General features: G+C 46.5%; 1 protein-coding gene across 2 annotated transcripts in view; it reads right to left on the bottom strand.

The window, feature by feature from the left end:
• Positions 1-484: 484 nt before the first annotated feature.
• Positions 485-18,245, bottom strand: part of LOC142251544 (histo-blood group ABO system transferase-like) — a 65,486-nt gene continuing 47,725 nt past the window's right edge. For both annotated transcript variants that reach the window (XM_075324442.1, XM_075324441.1), the window contains 2 exons: positions 15,123-15,257; positions 485-1,499 (listed from right to left, as the gene is read on the bottom strand). In XM_075324442.1, coding sequence (XP_075180557.1) covers positions 761-1,499; positions 15,123-15,257 — 874 coding nt within the window. In that variant the 3' untranslated portion in view covers positions 485-760. The remainder of the gene's footprint in view (positions 1,500-15,122; positions 15,258-18,245) is intronic.

Raw genomic sequence — 18,245 nt, 5'->3', positions numbered from 1 at the left:
ATTCCTCCATTGGTTTCATAAATTAAAGTCAGGTTATAAGCTTTTATTTACATAACATGGATAAGCGACAGAACTTCTGTCAGGGACTGTAGCTTTATTGACCGCTCCTCAACATCCCTCCTCCCTGCTGAGATTTCACACTGCTCAGTGTAAGCTGCAGCTGACAGTGGTTCAGGGCTTAGTAGACTGAATAGATTTGGACTCACTCTATAGCTAGGCTCCTAAAATGATCTTTTTAGTATTTGGCAGAAGCTGGGGGGGACACGGTAATATTGGTTGCGATACAGGTTGTGCGACCAAAGTTCAATTTTTGCCTCTGCTACATTGTGGCATAGTTTGAATGAATAGGCTTGCACTGCCGTCCGCAAGGTAACATGACAAGCAAGTTGCTAAAAGTCTGAATCATTTGGATTTTGTGTGGCTTGCTTGCAATGTCACCATGTAACCCCATTCTGACATGATTTGTCAAAGTAATTACACCGGCTTTATCAGGTCTAAGAGTTTTACTTAACAAAATATAGAGCTTATATTGTGAAGTCTGTAATAAGGGCTAGGATCACGCTCCCATCAAGTGCCAACTTATTGCGGAAGGTTTGGTTTTTTTTAGTCGTTTTTATCTTTTTACGTATTTGTACAGTTCTGTGGATCACATTACTGCTGTATACATAAAAAAAATATTACTGTGAAAAATTTAGATCCGACTTTTTACCCCTTTTTAGGACATTTTGTTAAAAGTTCTAAAATTTTGAATTTTTGAAAACTATCCTAAAAATTTTAGTTTTGCTCGGAGTCTTGAATAGTCGTTCAACGCTCGCCTGTTCCGGATCGCATTGTGATTTTTGGGAACGGCAACAAATCTTCTTTTCTTAAGGAAGTCCCGACCTCCAAAATTATTGTCCCACAGATATTCGGGAGACAATATTTTGGTCGGCTTGTGATAGAGGAAATATTTGTTCAGGTAGCTCTCGTCGTGCCAGATAGCCTCAATATGGTTGGCTTTGTCAGTCATCATCGCATTGTGGCAAAAATTGGTCAACTTGAAGACCTCTTCCACTGTGCCGCCAAAATATCCCCCCGCATAATAAAAATCTCCTTCATCGGGAGGAATGCAGGCGGTGGACTGTTTCCTGCGCTCGAACGTGAAGTGCTCGCGAGATGAACCGTAGAAACCAGGATGTAAAGTGCCAAAAACATCGGTGAGGATCTCCACCCCAACGTAATCGCTGAACTTCATGTCCACGTCTACACACACCAAGTAGTCCACTTCATTGATGAACCTTTGTTGGGAATGGTCACGAATCATTTCCATGCGTCTCATGGACACGTCCTGCCATCTTTGGTAACTGGGGACCTCTAAGACCACCAGTTGTCTTCCCTCGGCCACGGTGATATTTGGGATGTCTTTAATGCGGTCTGTGAACACATAGTAGTTCACCTTATGTCCAACCATGAAGAACTTTTCAGCGGTTTCGATAAATATCTGCAGAAAGACGGTGTACCTGAAATAGAGAAAATTGTACTTTTAGTGACAACATTTGTATTAATTTTCGGATTGCGGGGGAGGGGAAGGGGAAAAATGGGGAGGGAAGACAGGGAGAGCGGGAGAATAAAAACAAAACCGTACAAACTTATAACAAGCGCCGTAATATAAAGTCAGAAGAAATGAGAGAGCGACTTGCATAACATGCAGAGTGGATATAAATCTACACACCCTTGTTACAATCCCAGGTTGTTGTCATGTTAAAAAAAAATCCCACCAAAAAAACCCAATTAGAACTTTTACAAACTTTAATGTCGCCCACAAGCTGTATAAATCCACTGAAGAACAAAAATGAAGCCAGTTTTAGGGGGGGGGAATTAAAAATAACTAAAAGAATGTGGTTGCCTAAGTGTGAACACCCCCTTATAATTGAGGTTGATCACGTTTACTCTCATGTTACATTGTAGTTGATGTATAGCTGCCATCATTTACAGCAATTCTGATTAACACCATATGATGTTTACATGTTCTGGGAGGATTTTCCTCACATTTTACAGCAGAAACCACAGTCTGTAAACAGCTGACAACACAGCAAAGGGTTCTGCAGCTGACAACACAGCAAAGGGATCTACAGCTGACAACACAGCAAAGGGATCTACAGTTGACAACACAGCAAAGGGATCTACAGTTGACAACACAGCAAAGGGATCTACAGTTGACAACACTGCAAGGGGATCTACAGCCGACAACACAGCAAGGGGCTCTACAGCCGACAACACAGCAAGGGATCTACAGCCAACAACACAGCAAAGGGATCTACAGTTGACAACACAGCAAAGGGATCTGCAGCTGACAACACAGCAAAGGGATCTACAGCTGACAACACTGCAAGGGGATCTACAGCCGACAACACAGCAAGGGGCTCTACAGCCGACAACACAGCAAAGGGATCTACAGCCAACAACACAGCAAAGGGATCTATAGCCGGCAACACAGCAAAGGGATCTACAGCCGGCAACACAGAAAAGGGTTCTACAGCCGGCAACACAGCAAAGGGATCTACAGCTGGCAACACAACAAAGGTATCTACAGCCGACAACACATCAAAAGGATCTACAGCCAACGACACAGCAAAGGGATCTATAACCGGCAACACAGCAAAGGGATCTACAGCCGGCAACACAGCAAAGGGATCTACAGCCGATGACACAGCAAAGGGCTCTACAGCCGACAACACAGCAAGGGGATCTACAGCCGACAACACAGCAAAGGGATCTACAGCCGGCAACACAGCAAAGGGATCTATAGCCGGCAACACAGCAAAGGGATCTACAGCCGGCAACACAGCAAAGGGATCTACAGCCGATGACACAGCAAAGGGCTCTACAGCCGACAACAGCAAGGGGATCTACAGCTGACAACACAGCAAGGGGATCTACAGCCAACAACACAGCAAGGGGATCTACAGCCAACAACACAGCAAGGGGATCTACAGCCGACAACACAGCAAAGGGATCTACAGCCGACAACACAGCAAAGGGATCTACAGCCGGCAACACAGCAAAGGGATCTACAGCCGGCAACACAGCAAAGGGATCTACATCCGGCAACACAGCAAAGGGATCTACAGCCAACAACACAGCAAAAGGATCTACAGCCGGCAACACAGCAAAGGGATCTCCAGCCGGCAACACAGCAAAGGGATCTATAGCCGGCAACACAGCAAAAGGATCTACAGCCGGCAACACAGCAAAGGGATCTACAGCCGGCAACACAGCAAAGGGATCTACAGCCGGCAACACAGCAAAGGGATCTACATCCGGCAACACAGCAAAGGGATCTACAGCCGGCAACACAGCAAAGGGATCTACAGCCGACAACACAGCAAAGGGATCTACAGCCGGCAACACAGCAAAGGGATCTACATCCGGCAACACAGCAAAAGGATCTACAGCCAACAACACAGCAAAAGGATCTACAGCCGGCAACACAGCAAAGGGATCTCCAGCCGGCAACACAGCAAAGGGATCTATAGCCGGCAACACAGCAAAAGGATCTACAGCCAACAACACAGCAAAGGGATCTACAGCCGACAACACATCAAAAGGATCTACAGCCAACGACACAGCAAAGGGATCTATAGCCGGCAACACAGCAAAGGGATCTACAGCCGGCAACACAGCAAAGGGATCTACAGCCGACGACACAGCAAAGGGCTCTACAGCCGACAACACAGCAAGGGGATCTACAGCCGACAACACAGTAAAGGGATCTACAGCCGGCAACACAGCAAAGGGATCTATAGCCGGCAACACAGCAAAGGGATCTACAGCCGGCAACACAGCAAAGGGATCTACAGCCGATGACACAGCAAAGGGCTCTACAGCCGACAACAGCAAGGGGATCTACAGCCGACAACACAGTAAGGGGATCTACAGCCAACAACACAGCAAGGGGATCTACAGCCGACAACACAGCAAAGGGATATACAGCCGACAACACAGCAAAGGGATCTACAGCCGGCAACACAGCAAAGGGATCTACAGCCGGCAACACAGCAAAGGGATCTACAGCCGGCAACACAGCAAAGGGATCTACATCCGGCAACACAGCAAAGGGATCTACAGCCAACAACACAGCAAAAGGATCTACAGCCGGCAACACAGCAAAGGGATCTCCAGCCGGCAACCCAGCAAAGGGATCTATAGCCGGCAACACAGCAAAAGGATCTACAGCCAACAACACAGCAAAGGGATCTACAGCCGGCAACACAGCAAAGGGATCTACAGCCGGCAACACAGCAAAGGGATCTACATCCGGCAACACAGCAAAGGGATCTACAGCCGGCAACACAGCAAAGGGATCTACAGCCGACAACACAGCAAAGGGATCTACAGCCGGCAACACAGCAAAGGGATCTACAGCCGGCAACACAGCAAAGGGATCTACATCCGGCAACACAGCAAAAGGATCTACAGCCAACAACACAGCAAAAGGATCTACAGCCGGCAACACAGCAAAGGGATCTCCAGCCGGCAACACAGCAAAGGGATCTATAGCCGGCAACACAGCAAAAGGATCTACAGCCAACAACACAGCAAAGGGATCTACAGCCGGCAACACAGCAAAGGGATCTACAGCCGGCAACACAGCAAAGGGATCTACAGCCGGCAACACAGCAAAGGGATCTACAGCCGGCAACACAGCAAAGGTATCTACAGCCGACAACACAGCAAAAGGATCTACAGCCAACAACACAGCAAAAGGATCTATAGCCGACAACACAGCAAAGGGATCTCCAGCCGGCAACACAGCAAAGGGATCTATAGCCGGCAACACAGCAAAGGGATCTACAGCCGGCAACACAGCAAAGGGATCTACAGCTGGCAACACAGCAAAGGGATCCACAGCTGGCAACACAGCAAAGGTATCTACAGCTGACAACACAGCTAAGGGATCTATAGCTGACAACACAGCTAAAGGATCTTATCTGTGACATAACCTGAAGCTCATGGACCCCAGTGTAAAACCTCCAACAAAGGCTCCCAATTATTGCAGATCTTTAATAGTAATGGTCTTTTTATGTGGGCCAAAATAACCTTTTATGCCCCCTTGGCTTAGGGCCTGGGTGTGATTGCTGCCCCGGTACCTACTATTATACCGTAGTTATCCTCCTGGATCTCATTGTTAAAACTTATCAGTCAGGAGAAGGTATTCGATCTACCATGGACACTGTGAAGGTGGTTATCAAGATGTGGCATAAATTTGGCAGTACAGTGACTTTACGGAGAACTGGGTGCCCCTCGAAAATTGATGAAAAGACAGAAAAAAATTAAGCTACCAAAAATCTGACAGTTACATTAAAGGAGCTGCAGGAAATTCTTGCTAGTACTGGTTCTGTCTTCCATGTGACCACAATCTCTTGTATTTTTCATATATCCAGCCTGTGGGGTCGGGTAGCAACATGGAAGCTTACAAAGAAAAACATCCAAGCCTGGCTATGTTTTGTCAAAACCTACATCAAATCTGCCAAAGGGGCAAAAAGTGTTATGGTCTGATGAGACAAAAATTGAATTTTTTTAGCCATAATTTCAAAAGATCTCTTTGGTGCAAAGCCAACACCGCACATCACCAAAAAAACACCATCCCCACAGTCAAACATGTTGGAGGCAGTATTGTGTCCTGAGGCTGTTTTTTCGGCATCTGGACCTGGGGCTTTAGGCGGGCTTTGCACGTTGCGACATCGCAAGCTGATACTGCGATGTCGCACGTGTGAGTCCCCGCCCCTATCGCAGGTACGATATCTTGTGATAGCTGGCGTAGCGAACATTATCGCTACGCCAGCTTCACATGCACTCACCTGCCCTGCGACCGTCGCTCTGGCCGGCGACCCGTCTCCTTCCTAAGGGGGCGGGTCGTGCGGCGTCATAGCGACGTCACACGGCAGGCGGCCAATGGCGGCGGAGGGGCGGAGATGAGCAGGATGTAAACATCCTGCCCACCTCCTTCCTTCCGCATAGCCGCCGGCGGCAGGTAAGGTGATGTTCCTCGTTCCTGCGGCTTCATACACAGCGATGTGTGCAGGAGCGAGGAACAACATCGTACCTGTCGCGGCAGCGTAATTATGAAAAAGTCGGAGCCTGCACTGATGATACGATAACGACGCTTTTGCGCTCGTTCATCGTATCATCTAGGATTTACACACTACGACATCGCAAGTGACGCCGGATGTGTGTCATTTTTTATTTGACCCCACCGACATCGCACCTGCGATGTCGTAGTGTGCAAAGCCGCCCTTAGTCAAGGTGGAGGAAATTTATGAACATTTATGAACATTTTCAAATATTGGTGAATTCCCGCAACAAAACCTTCATACAAAAATGAAAAGGAATCTTCGCTATCACTACCACAATGATGTTAAGCAACATCCAAATTAATAAATGAACGTTTTAGAGTGACCTAGCCAAAGTCAAATCTTGAAATTGTGTGGGTGACCTGAAGAGGGCGCTGTACACAGAAGATGCCACAGCAATCTGACAGATTAATGCATAAACTAAGGGTACTTTCACACTTGCGTTGTTTTCCTTCCGTCACAATCCGCCCTTTTGGAAAACAGCGGAATCCGTTAATGGATTCCGTTGTTTCCCATAGACTTGTATGGATGATGGATTGTGCCAAAAGGACCCGCGTTGCTTCCGCTGGGCGACGCTCCGCTGCTTCCGCCCAGCAGGAGGAACGCAGCATGTAACATTTTTTTGAGCAGCGGAATCCTTAGGATTTCACTGCGCATGCTCTCTCTGGCTTCCTGCACCCGTAACCAAGGTAAATATCGGGTAACCAAGCAAAGTGCTTTGCCTAGTTACCCGATATTTACCCTGGCTATGTGTGCAGGGAGCCCGACACGTCCCCGCTTGGCTCCGCCCCCTCCCGCACTCCACTCCGCATGTATACACACACACTCACCTGTCCACAGCGCCATGGCCCCGCTCGGCTGCGCCCCCTCCCGCACTCCACTCCGCATGTATACACACACACACTCACCTGTCCTCAGCGCCATGGCCCTGCTTGGCTCCGCGCCCTCCACTGCGCATGTATACACACACACACACTCACCTGTCCTCAGCGCCATGGCCCCGCTCAGCTCTGCCCCTCCCGCACTCCACTCCGCATGTATACACACGCACGCACACTCACCTGTCCTCAGCGCCATGGCCCCGCTCGGATCCGCCCCCTCCCGCACTCCACTCCACATGTATATACACATGCACACACACTAACCTGTCCTCAGCGCCATGGCCCCGCTCGGCTCCACCCACCCCGCACTCCGCCCCCCCGCACACATTCTCGGCGGACAAGCAATCAGCTGATCACCCGGCGACCGGCTGCTGTGAGCGATCAGCTGATCACCCGGTGACCGGCTGCTGTGAGCGATCAGCTGATCGTTCACAATAGTCTGCTGCCGGTAAAACTGTAAAAAAAAAAAAAAAATCAAAACTGATTCCATAGTTTTGCAGCATCCATTGCATCCGTTGTGCCACTATATGCAACACATCCGTTGCATTTGTCACACAACGCAATGCAACGGATGCCGTTCAACGCAAGTGTGACACTAGCCTAATGATCACAGATGCAGAGAGTTTGAACACAATCAGGCACACGGGTAAGTGGCACGCCAACACCAATTTCACCTGCTTGTGTGTCAAAGAGCCCACATTCAGCTAAAATGTGTTGCAGCACAGAGACCCACCAGCTCCCTGCACTGCAATACACACTGTTGGCCAATCACAGACTAGAAGCAGACATCAGCTTGCCATTGACGGGCGGCGCATAACAAGGATGTCATGTGCTTCATGTGATGCCTGCGTTGGCATGCAGAAGTCATCTGCTGGCTTCTGCATCGACTATAGAAAAGGATACTTCACATTGTGGGAAATGGGGAAGGTAAGAATAATTGTTTGTTCCTTTTTAAAATGTAGTTGAGAAGAATGAAAGGGGGCCCAGGATGGGGTACATTATTACACAATGGGGGCCTAGGATGGAGGACATTATTATAGGACCGGACATTATTACACAATTGGGGGCCCAGGATGGGGTACAATATGACAGAATGGGGTCCCAGGATGGAGGACATTATTACAGGAGCGGATATTATTACACAATGGCGGCCCAGGATGGGGTACAATATTACAGAATGGGGTCCCAGGATGGAGGACATTATTACAGGAGCGGATATTATTACACAATGGCGGCCCAGGATGGGGTACAATATTACAGAATGGGGGACCAGGATGGAAGACATTATTCCAGGACTGGACATTATTACACAATGGAAGCCAAGGACATGAGACATTTATCAAGATAGGGCCCAGGATAGGGGACATTATTACAGAATGGGGGCCCAGGATGGAGGACATTATTACAGGACCAGACATCATTACAGAATGGGGGCCCAGGACATGAGACATGATTACAGAATGGGAACCCAGATCAGGAAACCTTAGAGAATGGCGGCCCAGGACAGGATATATTATTACAGGATAGGGCCCAGGATGGGGGACATTATTACAGAATGGAGGCCCAGGACAGGATATATTATTACAGGATAGGGCCCAGGATGGGGAACATTATTACAGAATGGAGGCCCAGGACAGGAAACATTACATGATTGAGCCCAGGATGGGGGACATTATTACAGAATGGAGGCCCAGGACAGGATATATTATTACAGGATAGGGCCCAGGATGGGGGACATTATTACAGAATGGAGGCCCAGGACAGGAAACATTACATGATTGAGCCCAGGATGGGGGACATTTTACAGAATAGGCGTCGAGGTCAGGAGACATTATTGCAGGATTGAGCCCAGGATGGGGGGCATTGTTATAGAATGGGCACCTAGGACAGGGGACAATATTACAGAATGGGGGGCAAGGAGATGAGACACTATTATAGGATTGAGCCCAGGATGGCGGCCATTATTATGGGACAGGGGACATTATTACAGACTTGGGGTCCAGGAAAGGAAACATTATTATAGGATACTGTCCAGGATGGCAGACACTAGTACGGGACATTATTACAGGATTGAGCCCAGGATTGGGGACATTATTAAAGAATGGGGGCCCAGGACAGAAAACATTATTACAGGACTGAGCCCAGGATGGGGGATATTATCACAGAATAGGGCCCTTGGTCAGGAGACATTATTACAGATTGGGGGCTCAGGACATGAGACACTATTACTTGATTGAGCCCAGGATAGCGTCCATTATTATGGGATAGGGGACATTATTACAGAATCGGGGCCCAGGACATGAGAAATTATTACAGAATGGGGACCCAGATCAGGGGACCATACAGAATGGGGGCCCAGGACAGGATATATTATTACAGGACAGGGCTCAGGATGGGGGACATTATTACAGAATGGGGGCTGGGGTCAGGAGACATTATGACAGGATTGAGCCCAGTATGGGGGACATTATTACAGAATGGGGGCTCAGGACATGAGACACTATTACAGGATTGAGCCCAGGATGACGACCATTATTATGGGACAGGGGACATTATTACAGAATTGGGGTCCAGGAAAAGAAACATTATTATAGGATACTGTCCAGGATGGCAGACACTAGTACGGGACTTTATTACAGGATTGAGCCCAGGAATGGGGACATTATTACAGAATGGGGACCCAAGGCAGGAGACTATTATAGGATAGGGCTCAGAATGAGGAAAATTACAGAATGGGGGACCAGGATGGGGTACATTATTATAGAATGGACCCAGGACAGGAGACATTATTACAGGATTGAGCCCAGGATGGTGGCCATTATTACAGAATGGGGGCCCATGTTAGGGAACATTATTACAAAATTAGGATCCAGGACAGGAGACATTATTACAGGATAAAGGCTAGGATTGGGGACATTATTACAGAATGGAGGCCCAGGAGGGGACACATTATTACAGGATAGAGCCTAGGATTGGGGACATTGTTACAGGGCAGGGGAAGTTATTACAGAATGGGGACCCAGTACAGGGAATATCATTACAGAATGGTGGCCATTGTTAGAGGATGAAGGACATTATTACAGAATAGGGACTAGGAAGGGGGATATTTTAAAAGAAAGGGGCCAGAACAGGGGACATTATTACAATATAGGGGCCATATAAAATAGGGGACATTATGGATTTTGGATAGAGCTATGGATAAGGGGAATAAAGAATTTGAGTGCCCTGATGATAAAAACTGGAATTTTGGGGGGATAAAGTATGAAAAGCCACCTGCTGATGGATCCTGTCAAATGGTTTCTCTGCATCCAAGGTCAAAAAGAAAAGTCAACTGAAGAAATAAGATCTAAAATTCTTCTTGTTCCATCAGTTGCTGTTCTTCTCTTGTTAAACCCGATGGTGAACACAGAAAGTCAATCAGTCTGTTAGCTTGGAAGAGCTAAGCAAAAATCTGTGTCTGTATTTTGGAGTGATATAGAAAGGTCGTTAGCCATGTTGGAAGGATCTTTGCCAGATTTGGGAATGGTAACTCTAGATTCTTGTAATGTTTCGGAGGGGAGCTGATCAGAGGAAGCAGCCAAGTTGCAAAATCTAGTTATGTATGGAGTAAGGGAAGATTTAGAAGTAAATCATAAGAGAATCATTTGTCCAGGATTTGTCCAGTTGTGCTCAAAAGTTTACACACCCCGGCAGATTTTTTGCTTTCTTGGCCTTTTCTTAGAGAATATGAATGATAATACAAAATCTTTTTTTTCCATTCAAACTACTAGTAGTGAAGCCATTTCTTGTCAAACTACTGTGCTTTCTCTTTTTAAATCATAATGACAATCAAAAACATCCAAATGACCCTGGGCACATTACTACAGGATGGGGACAAGGAAGGGCACATTACTACAGGATGGTGACAAGGAAGTGCACATTACTACAGGATGGGGACAAGGAAGGGCACATTACTACAAGAAGGTGACAAGGAAGGGCACATTACTACAGGATGGGGACAAGGAAGGGCACATTACTACAAGAAGGTGACAAGGAAGGGCACATTGCTACAGGATGGGGACAAGGAAGGGCACATTACTACAGGATGGGGACAAGGAAGGGCACATTACTACAAGAAGGTGACAAGGAAGGGCACATTGCTACAGGATGGTGACAAGGAAGGGCACATTGCTACAGGATGGTGACAAGGAAGGGCACATTGCTACAGGATGGTGACCTTGAAGGGCACATTGCTACACAATGGTGACAAGGAAGGGCACATTACTACGAGAAGGGGACAAGGATGGGGCACATTACTACAGGATGGGGACAAGGAAGGGCACATTACTACATTATGGGGACAAGGATGGGCACATTACTACAGGATGGGGACAAGGATGGGCACATTACTACAGGATTGGGACAAGGATGGGCACAAGGATGGGCACATTGCTACAGGATGGTGATAAGGATGGGCACATTACTACAGGATGGAGACAAGGATGGGCACATTGCTACACGATGGGGACAAAGATGGGCACATTACTACAGGATGGGAACAAAGATGGGGACATTACTACAAGAAAGGGACAGGAAGGCACATTACTACAGGATGGGGACAAGGATGGGCACATTACTACATTATGGGGACAAGGATGGGCATATTACTACAGGATGGGGACAAGGATGGGCACATTACTACAGGATTGGGACAAGGATGGGCACAAGGATGGGAACATTGCTACAGGATGGTGATAAGGATGGGCACATTACTACAGGGTGGAGACAAGGATGGGCACATTGCTACACGATGGGGACAAAGATGGGCACATTACTACAGGATGGGAACAAAGATGGGGACATTACTACAAGAAAGGGGCAGGAAGGCACATTACTACATGATGGGGACAATGATGGGCACATTACTACAGGATGGTGATAAGGATGGGCACATTACTACAGGATGGAGACAAGGATGGGCACATTGCTACATGATGGGGACAAAGATGGGAACATTACTACAGGATGGGAACAAAGATGGGGACATTACTACAAGAAAGGGACAGGAAGGCACATTACTACAGGATGGGGACAATGATGGGCACATTACTACAGGAAGGGGACAAGAAAGGGCACATTACTACAGGATTGGGACATGTATGGGCATATTACTACAAGATGAGGGCAAGGATGGGAACATTACTACAGGATGGGGACAAGGATGGGCACATTGCAACAAGATAGGGACAAGGATGGGCACCTTACTACAAGAAGGGGACCAGAATGGGCATATTATTACAGGATGAGGAGCAGAATGGGGACATTACCACAAGATGAGGACCCCATGGGAAAATTACTAAGATGTTGGCCAAAAATACTTTATAGTGCTAACTGTAAAAAAATATTACTTACAAAAAGGGGAAAAATGTAACCAAAATAATGCATGGATTTTTTTTACAAAAGGCCACTTTACACGCGCAGATATCGTTACCGATATCGCTAGCGTGCGTACCCGTCCCCATCGGTTGTGCGACACGGGCAAATCGCTGCCCGTGGCGCACAACATCGCTCAGACCCGTCACACTACTTACCTGATTAGCGACGTCGCTGTGACCGGCGAACCGCCTCCTTTCTAAGGGGGCGGTTCGTTCGGCGTCACAGCGACGCTACTAAGCGGGCGCCCAATAGAAGCGGAGGGGCGGAGATGAGTGGGACTTAACATCCCGCCCACCTCCTTCCGTCCACATTGCCGGCGGCCGCAGGTAAAGTGAGGTTCCTCGTTCCTGCGGTGTCACACGTAGCGATGTGTGCTGCCGCAGGAACGACGAACTACATCGTTACGGCAGCAGCAACGATAATCGAGATTAGGGGGGCATGTCACCGATTAGCGATTTTGCACGTTTTTGCGACGATGCAAAATTGCTCATAGGTGTCACACACAACGACATTGCTAAAGCGGCCGGGTATGCGTCACAAATTCCGTGACCCCAACGAGATCGCTTGAGCGATGTCGTAGCGTGTAAAGCGGCCTTAAGTCTTTGGCTTTGTGATTTTTTTTTTTTGCTTCTATGGTAACGAATGTTACATCACATGAAAGCCTTATGTGTCTAATATATGTTTTCAAAATTTTGTGTTTGTTGCTTATGGCAACAGTGATCTACGCACGCGGGAAAACAAAATTCCGAAGTCTAATGCGATATTTACAGCAACTGAGAGCAGAGGAGTGATAACATTCTTGTTGCTGCAAGGAAAGTCCGCGGCGGATATTCATGGTGATATGTCACAGACCTTGGGGGATCAATGCCCTTCATATTCCACAGTTAAGAACTAGGTTGGCAAATTTAAAACGGGCCACTTCAGCCCCAATGATGAGGAACCTCCTGGACGACCGAGAGTGGTTTTTGTTACGGAGATCCTCGATGCTGTGCACAACCTCATACTGGAGAATCCACAAATTTCAGCTAAAGCAACAGCAGACATCATGGGGATTGTGTTTGTGTCATTATCCATGAATATTTGGAGATGAGGAAGCGATCTGCAAAGTGGATCCCCAAATGTGTGACAACAGATCAGAGAAGCAGCGAGTGACAACTTCCCGGTCCATTTGTTAGCGTTTCTGGACTGATAAGAACTTCTTGGAGTGACCGGTCACTATGGATGAGACCTGGATTTATTTGTATGACCCTGAAAACAAGGATCAGTCAAAAGAGTGGAGGCACAGTGGTTCTCCTCCTCCAAAGAAGTCCAGGGTGCAAAAATCCGCCACTAAGGTGATGGCGTCTGTGTTCTGGGATAAGGAGGGCGTGCTGCTAGTGGACTACCTTCAAAAGGGTTCCACCATCAATGCAAGGTATTACATTGAACTTTTGGACCAATTGAAGGCAGCTGTGAAGACCAAAAGGCACGGCAAGCTGTGCAAAGGGATCTTGTTTTTGCAAGACAACGCCTCCGCTCACACTGCACAAGCGACCACGGCAAAACTGGCAGAGCTGGGCTTCCAGCTGGTTGACCACCCACCATATTCAACAGATTTAGCTCCCTCCGACTATCATCTGTTCCAAACCTGAAGAAATACCTCAAGGGTACAAAATTTCATACCATTTCTGATGCCATGGCTGCTTCGGATGCCTGGTTTGAGGCACATCTGAAATCTTTCTTTTTGCTCGGGTTACAGAAATTGGAATACCGATGTAAGAAGTGTGTTGTCATCAGTCGAGAGTATGTGGAATAAATGTAAAGTTTCATCATCCTATCTCGTTTCTTTCTGGATAAAGCCAGAGATTTATCATCAGCCCCTCGTAGATCTTTGTCCCTCCTTAAGATTCGAGAGAGATCCATTCTACCTCCTATACATGAGGAGAGCCTCTTCTCCTTCAGTTGTGGAATCTCGCCATAACATCCTGCGGAGCGGAGGCAAGGATATGGTTATTAGCCCAGTCAATAATTAGGTCACATTCGTGAATTTTTGGGGAGACATTGTCTGCAGTCTTCTAAATCAATGACTTTCAATTGCAGAGTCTTAAGGTCCTGATGAAGGACTGATTGAAGGTCCACTAGTAAGTTGTGTGCAGAACTGATGTCAGAAACTTTTATTTTCCATCTGATCGATCCTCCATGTCCTTTTCCACTGTGATATTCAGTGAATAGTTGCTTGGAAAAGTCCTCCTGAATAGACATTGAAAGTGAGGGGGGTTATCTGCAGACGGCGTCTTCTGGCTTCTCTGCCTTTATAAAAAAAAAATGTCGAGAAACCTCTTGGTTCTTCTTCAGACCTGATCAGTTTTCACATCATTAGATGCTGAATACATAGCCATAAGAGTAGAAAGAGAAAAATCATTTTTATATCACTCTGTTATATCTTTTCCTACTTGTAATAACAATGAAATGACTCTGCTCACTCTGACCCAGTCGACAAAGCAAAGCTGACAAGTGAGATGCACAAAACAGGAAGTGTCAACAACATACAGAGACAGCACTAGAATCCAGTGTGGAAACTGCAATAGTTGAATATTATTTAGGAGGCAAAGGTAAAAATGTGGGTGACCTATGCCACCCTAGGAATGGGAATCGCATAAGAGTGCCAGGTATTCCTATTGTGAATGGCAGGATGGGGCATGTGATGTTAATTTCTTCTAAAACAGAAACTTACTTTTTGATGGCAAACACAGTGAGCCCAACGTGAACGTTTCGCTGATGAAATTGTGCGTTCAGTATGTCGATATTGAAGCCGCCTTCCCATATGATTGGAGCAAGCCAAGGGGTCAACATCAATACGTCGGTTCTCCTAATAGAATAAATATATATTAAATGTTAAATGAGAATTTTTGCTGTTTACATGGAAATAAATAGCTGACATGTAGAAGTTGTCAATATGTTTTGTCATGGGTCATTGTGTCCAACAAATTGTGAGATATGGTGATTGCGCTGCACATTCATACGTAATTGTCACATGGAGGTTTTATTAGCTTCTCAGATGTCATGGTGTCGTCGGGTTCTGTTCAGACTACGGATTCTGACACTCCGCCCGATAACTTTTCTGAGGTCTGTAATCTGCGCAGGATGACTCAGGTGTTGACCAACTGATTGGTAATTCATAAGAGTCATCTCTGCTGGTCTGCTTGTGAGTCATCTTTGATCACATGTTGTGGAGGAGCCAATCACATCAGCTCCCCTACTATATATACTAACTGGACACTTCCATTAGTGCCGGCTATAGTTTATCTTAGCTGGTCTGGTGAGTTGTTATGATCCAGACTAACTAATGGTTGTTGTAGTGATTGTGGAGTTCACCCTTGTTGTCTTTTTGTCGCTACCTTCCTGCTCTTGCTTTTCTCCTTAGTCTCCTGTGTGTTTGCAGTGTGTCATAGTTTGTTTTTCCTTGTCTGTCTTTATCTGTGTTTCCATCTCTCCCGCCCCTTCCTTCCCTGATGGGAGGTGGGAATAAGATCAGTTCTGGTCAGGAGCTTAGCCAGGCACGGGACTCGGGCATCTCCACCATTAGGAGTAACCCTAACCATAGGAATATCCTTGCATGAGGAGCCCCTGTCCCTCATGTTCCTACAGTCCCATTGTGACAGTGATGAGAGGCAAGACTTTCCCAGGTCAGGTGACTGATGAGGGGTACAACATTAAAACATGAAAATGTGGGTCAGACGAGACAGGAACTCAGAAGAACATTTGGGGACCTCACACTGAAGAAACTATCACCCAGCAAGACGAGCGAACGAGACCTACGAAGAGCTATGCTCCTCAACGAAGTTTACAGATATTGACAAAGTTGAGATACCAAGAGGGAGAGACTGCGATCGGCTGATTTTACGAGATACAAAGTGGATTTTTTGCCTAAATATACAGACACCACTAGGCTTAAATGTACAGCTCAAATTTTTGGATATCTAGGGATTTCTTCGGGAGAGACGACATGGATAGGAAGTCCGGTAACGCAAATGTTTCAGAGTGCCAACCCTTTTGGTCAGGTTATTTTTGGGTCTTTCCTGGATATTTAACCTCCCTAACCCTTCCCCACTCTGAACCCCACCGAGACTAAGTTAATCTGTATTTTAGGTGGGCTCAAGAGACGACATGATTGACTCTGGTACCAGCAATCGATCCATCTACCAAAAGTTGTTAATGTTCCAACCTTGATCTCTTTTTACCTGATCTGTTACAAGGTTGGTTTAGTGAAGGGGTCTCGACCCAGATGTGAATATTTTCATCTATGAGTGACCAGTCAAGCCTTCTGAAATACTAATTTAAGACGCGAGCTGTTATTATTTATTTAATATGCTTATATGGCGCTATCATACTCTACAGGACTTTAAAGATATTGTCTTCGTTGTCTCCATTGGGGTTCACAGTCTAAGTTCCCTATCTTTGGAGCATGGGAGAAAATTGGAGGATCTGGAGGAAAGCCACCGAAACATGGGAAGAACATTCAAACTCCTTGTAGATGTTGTTCTTGGTGGGATTTAAGCCCAGGACCCCCAACTAACTACTGAGCCACCGTCCAGCCTGGGCTAAGCTAGGCATCTCTTAATTTTTCATAATTTATAGCCAGCAATGCGGATTTGTTTGTGTATCCGGCATTGGTCTACTTCATTAAGGGTTGGTTTGCTTTATTCATCAAGCTTAGATGACGAATCCTACTGGAGGGACCGTATCGGGAGATGGATAGAAATGTTTAGGATACTTATTCTGCCTGGTAATCGGGCTCTTCATGACAGCTGGTTCTGACAAGGTGGATCTAGTAACCGATACCCCGCTGGTACCATTGAGATCCTCAGTTGAGATCACTGGATATTTTGATGCCTTCTATTCTCCACATAGTGTCATAGTGTGACTATGGATACAGCAGGGATCTGGGGCTCCTAGACTGGCCCCCCGGCTATCTCTGATCTCAGAGTTACCCCTGAAGGTGGAGATGTCTGAGCCACCTTCCTGGCCCTGCTCTTGACCAGCCCTGATCTTATCCCACCCTTCCAATTACCCCAGGGGGAGCCAGGACAGGAGTGTGATAAATCCAACAGAAATAGACAGACAGGGTAAACCAAAACACTCCCTCACTGCACGCTCACACAAAGGTATAAGTCAATAAACGTTTACGGGGAAAATTAAGAGCAGATGATGAGAGTTCCACAACAACTCCAAACACCATTCAATATAATCACCAGCAGGACTGGGACGCACCAGCACATAGACACACACACACAGCAGTAAGCTATAGTCGGCATGGGAAGACAGATTCCACCATCTTAAAAAGGAGGAGAGTAAATGTGATCGGTTTCCAACAACATGTGATCCTAGAGGTAAGCAGCAGGCTAGTAGAGATTAACTCTTGCTGGCTTGACCATTAATGAGCCCACAGCTGGTCGATGACCGAGCCTGCCTGTGTAACTCAGAAGCACCAGAGAAACAATAGGGTGGAGTGTCAGAATCTGTGGTGTGAACAGCGTCTAATGCCGCCATGACACTCGAGGAGTTTTGAGCAAAACTCCGCGTGACTCATACTTGATGGCCGAGATTGTTCTTGGCTTTTTTTTCTTTATTTACTCTCCTGTGCTTTTCTTAGACACTAGAGTGGACTACAATCTTGTTTTACAATGTGACGTACAGGAAAAGCTATGTCACCTTTGTGTAGCAAGATGTGATAATTGCAAATCATCTATTTTTATTGATATTATCAAAAGTTATATTTAAACTCCATGCACTTTATTGAACATATTCATAATATTGATTTATTGAATTGTTTTTATAGTTTCTACCCATCTCTTTG

Source organism: Anomaloglossus baeobatrachus, chromosome 9 (assembly GCF_048569485.1).
Source record: "Anomaloglossus baeobatrachus isolate aAnoBae1 chromosome 9, aAnoBae1.hap1, whole genome shotgun sequence".
Taxonomy (NCBI): domain Eukaryota; kingdom Metazoa; phylum Chordata; class Amphibia; order Anura; family Aromobatidae; genus Anomaloglossus; species Anomaloglossus baeobatrachus.
Note: the sequence above shows the minus strand (reverse complement) of the source record. Positions and strands in the feature narration are given on the sequence as shown.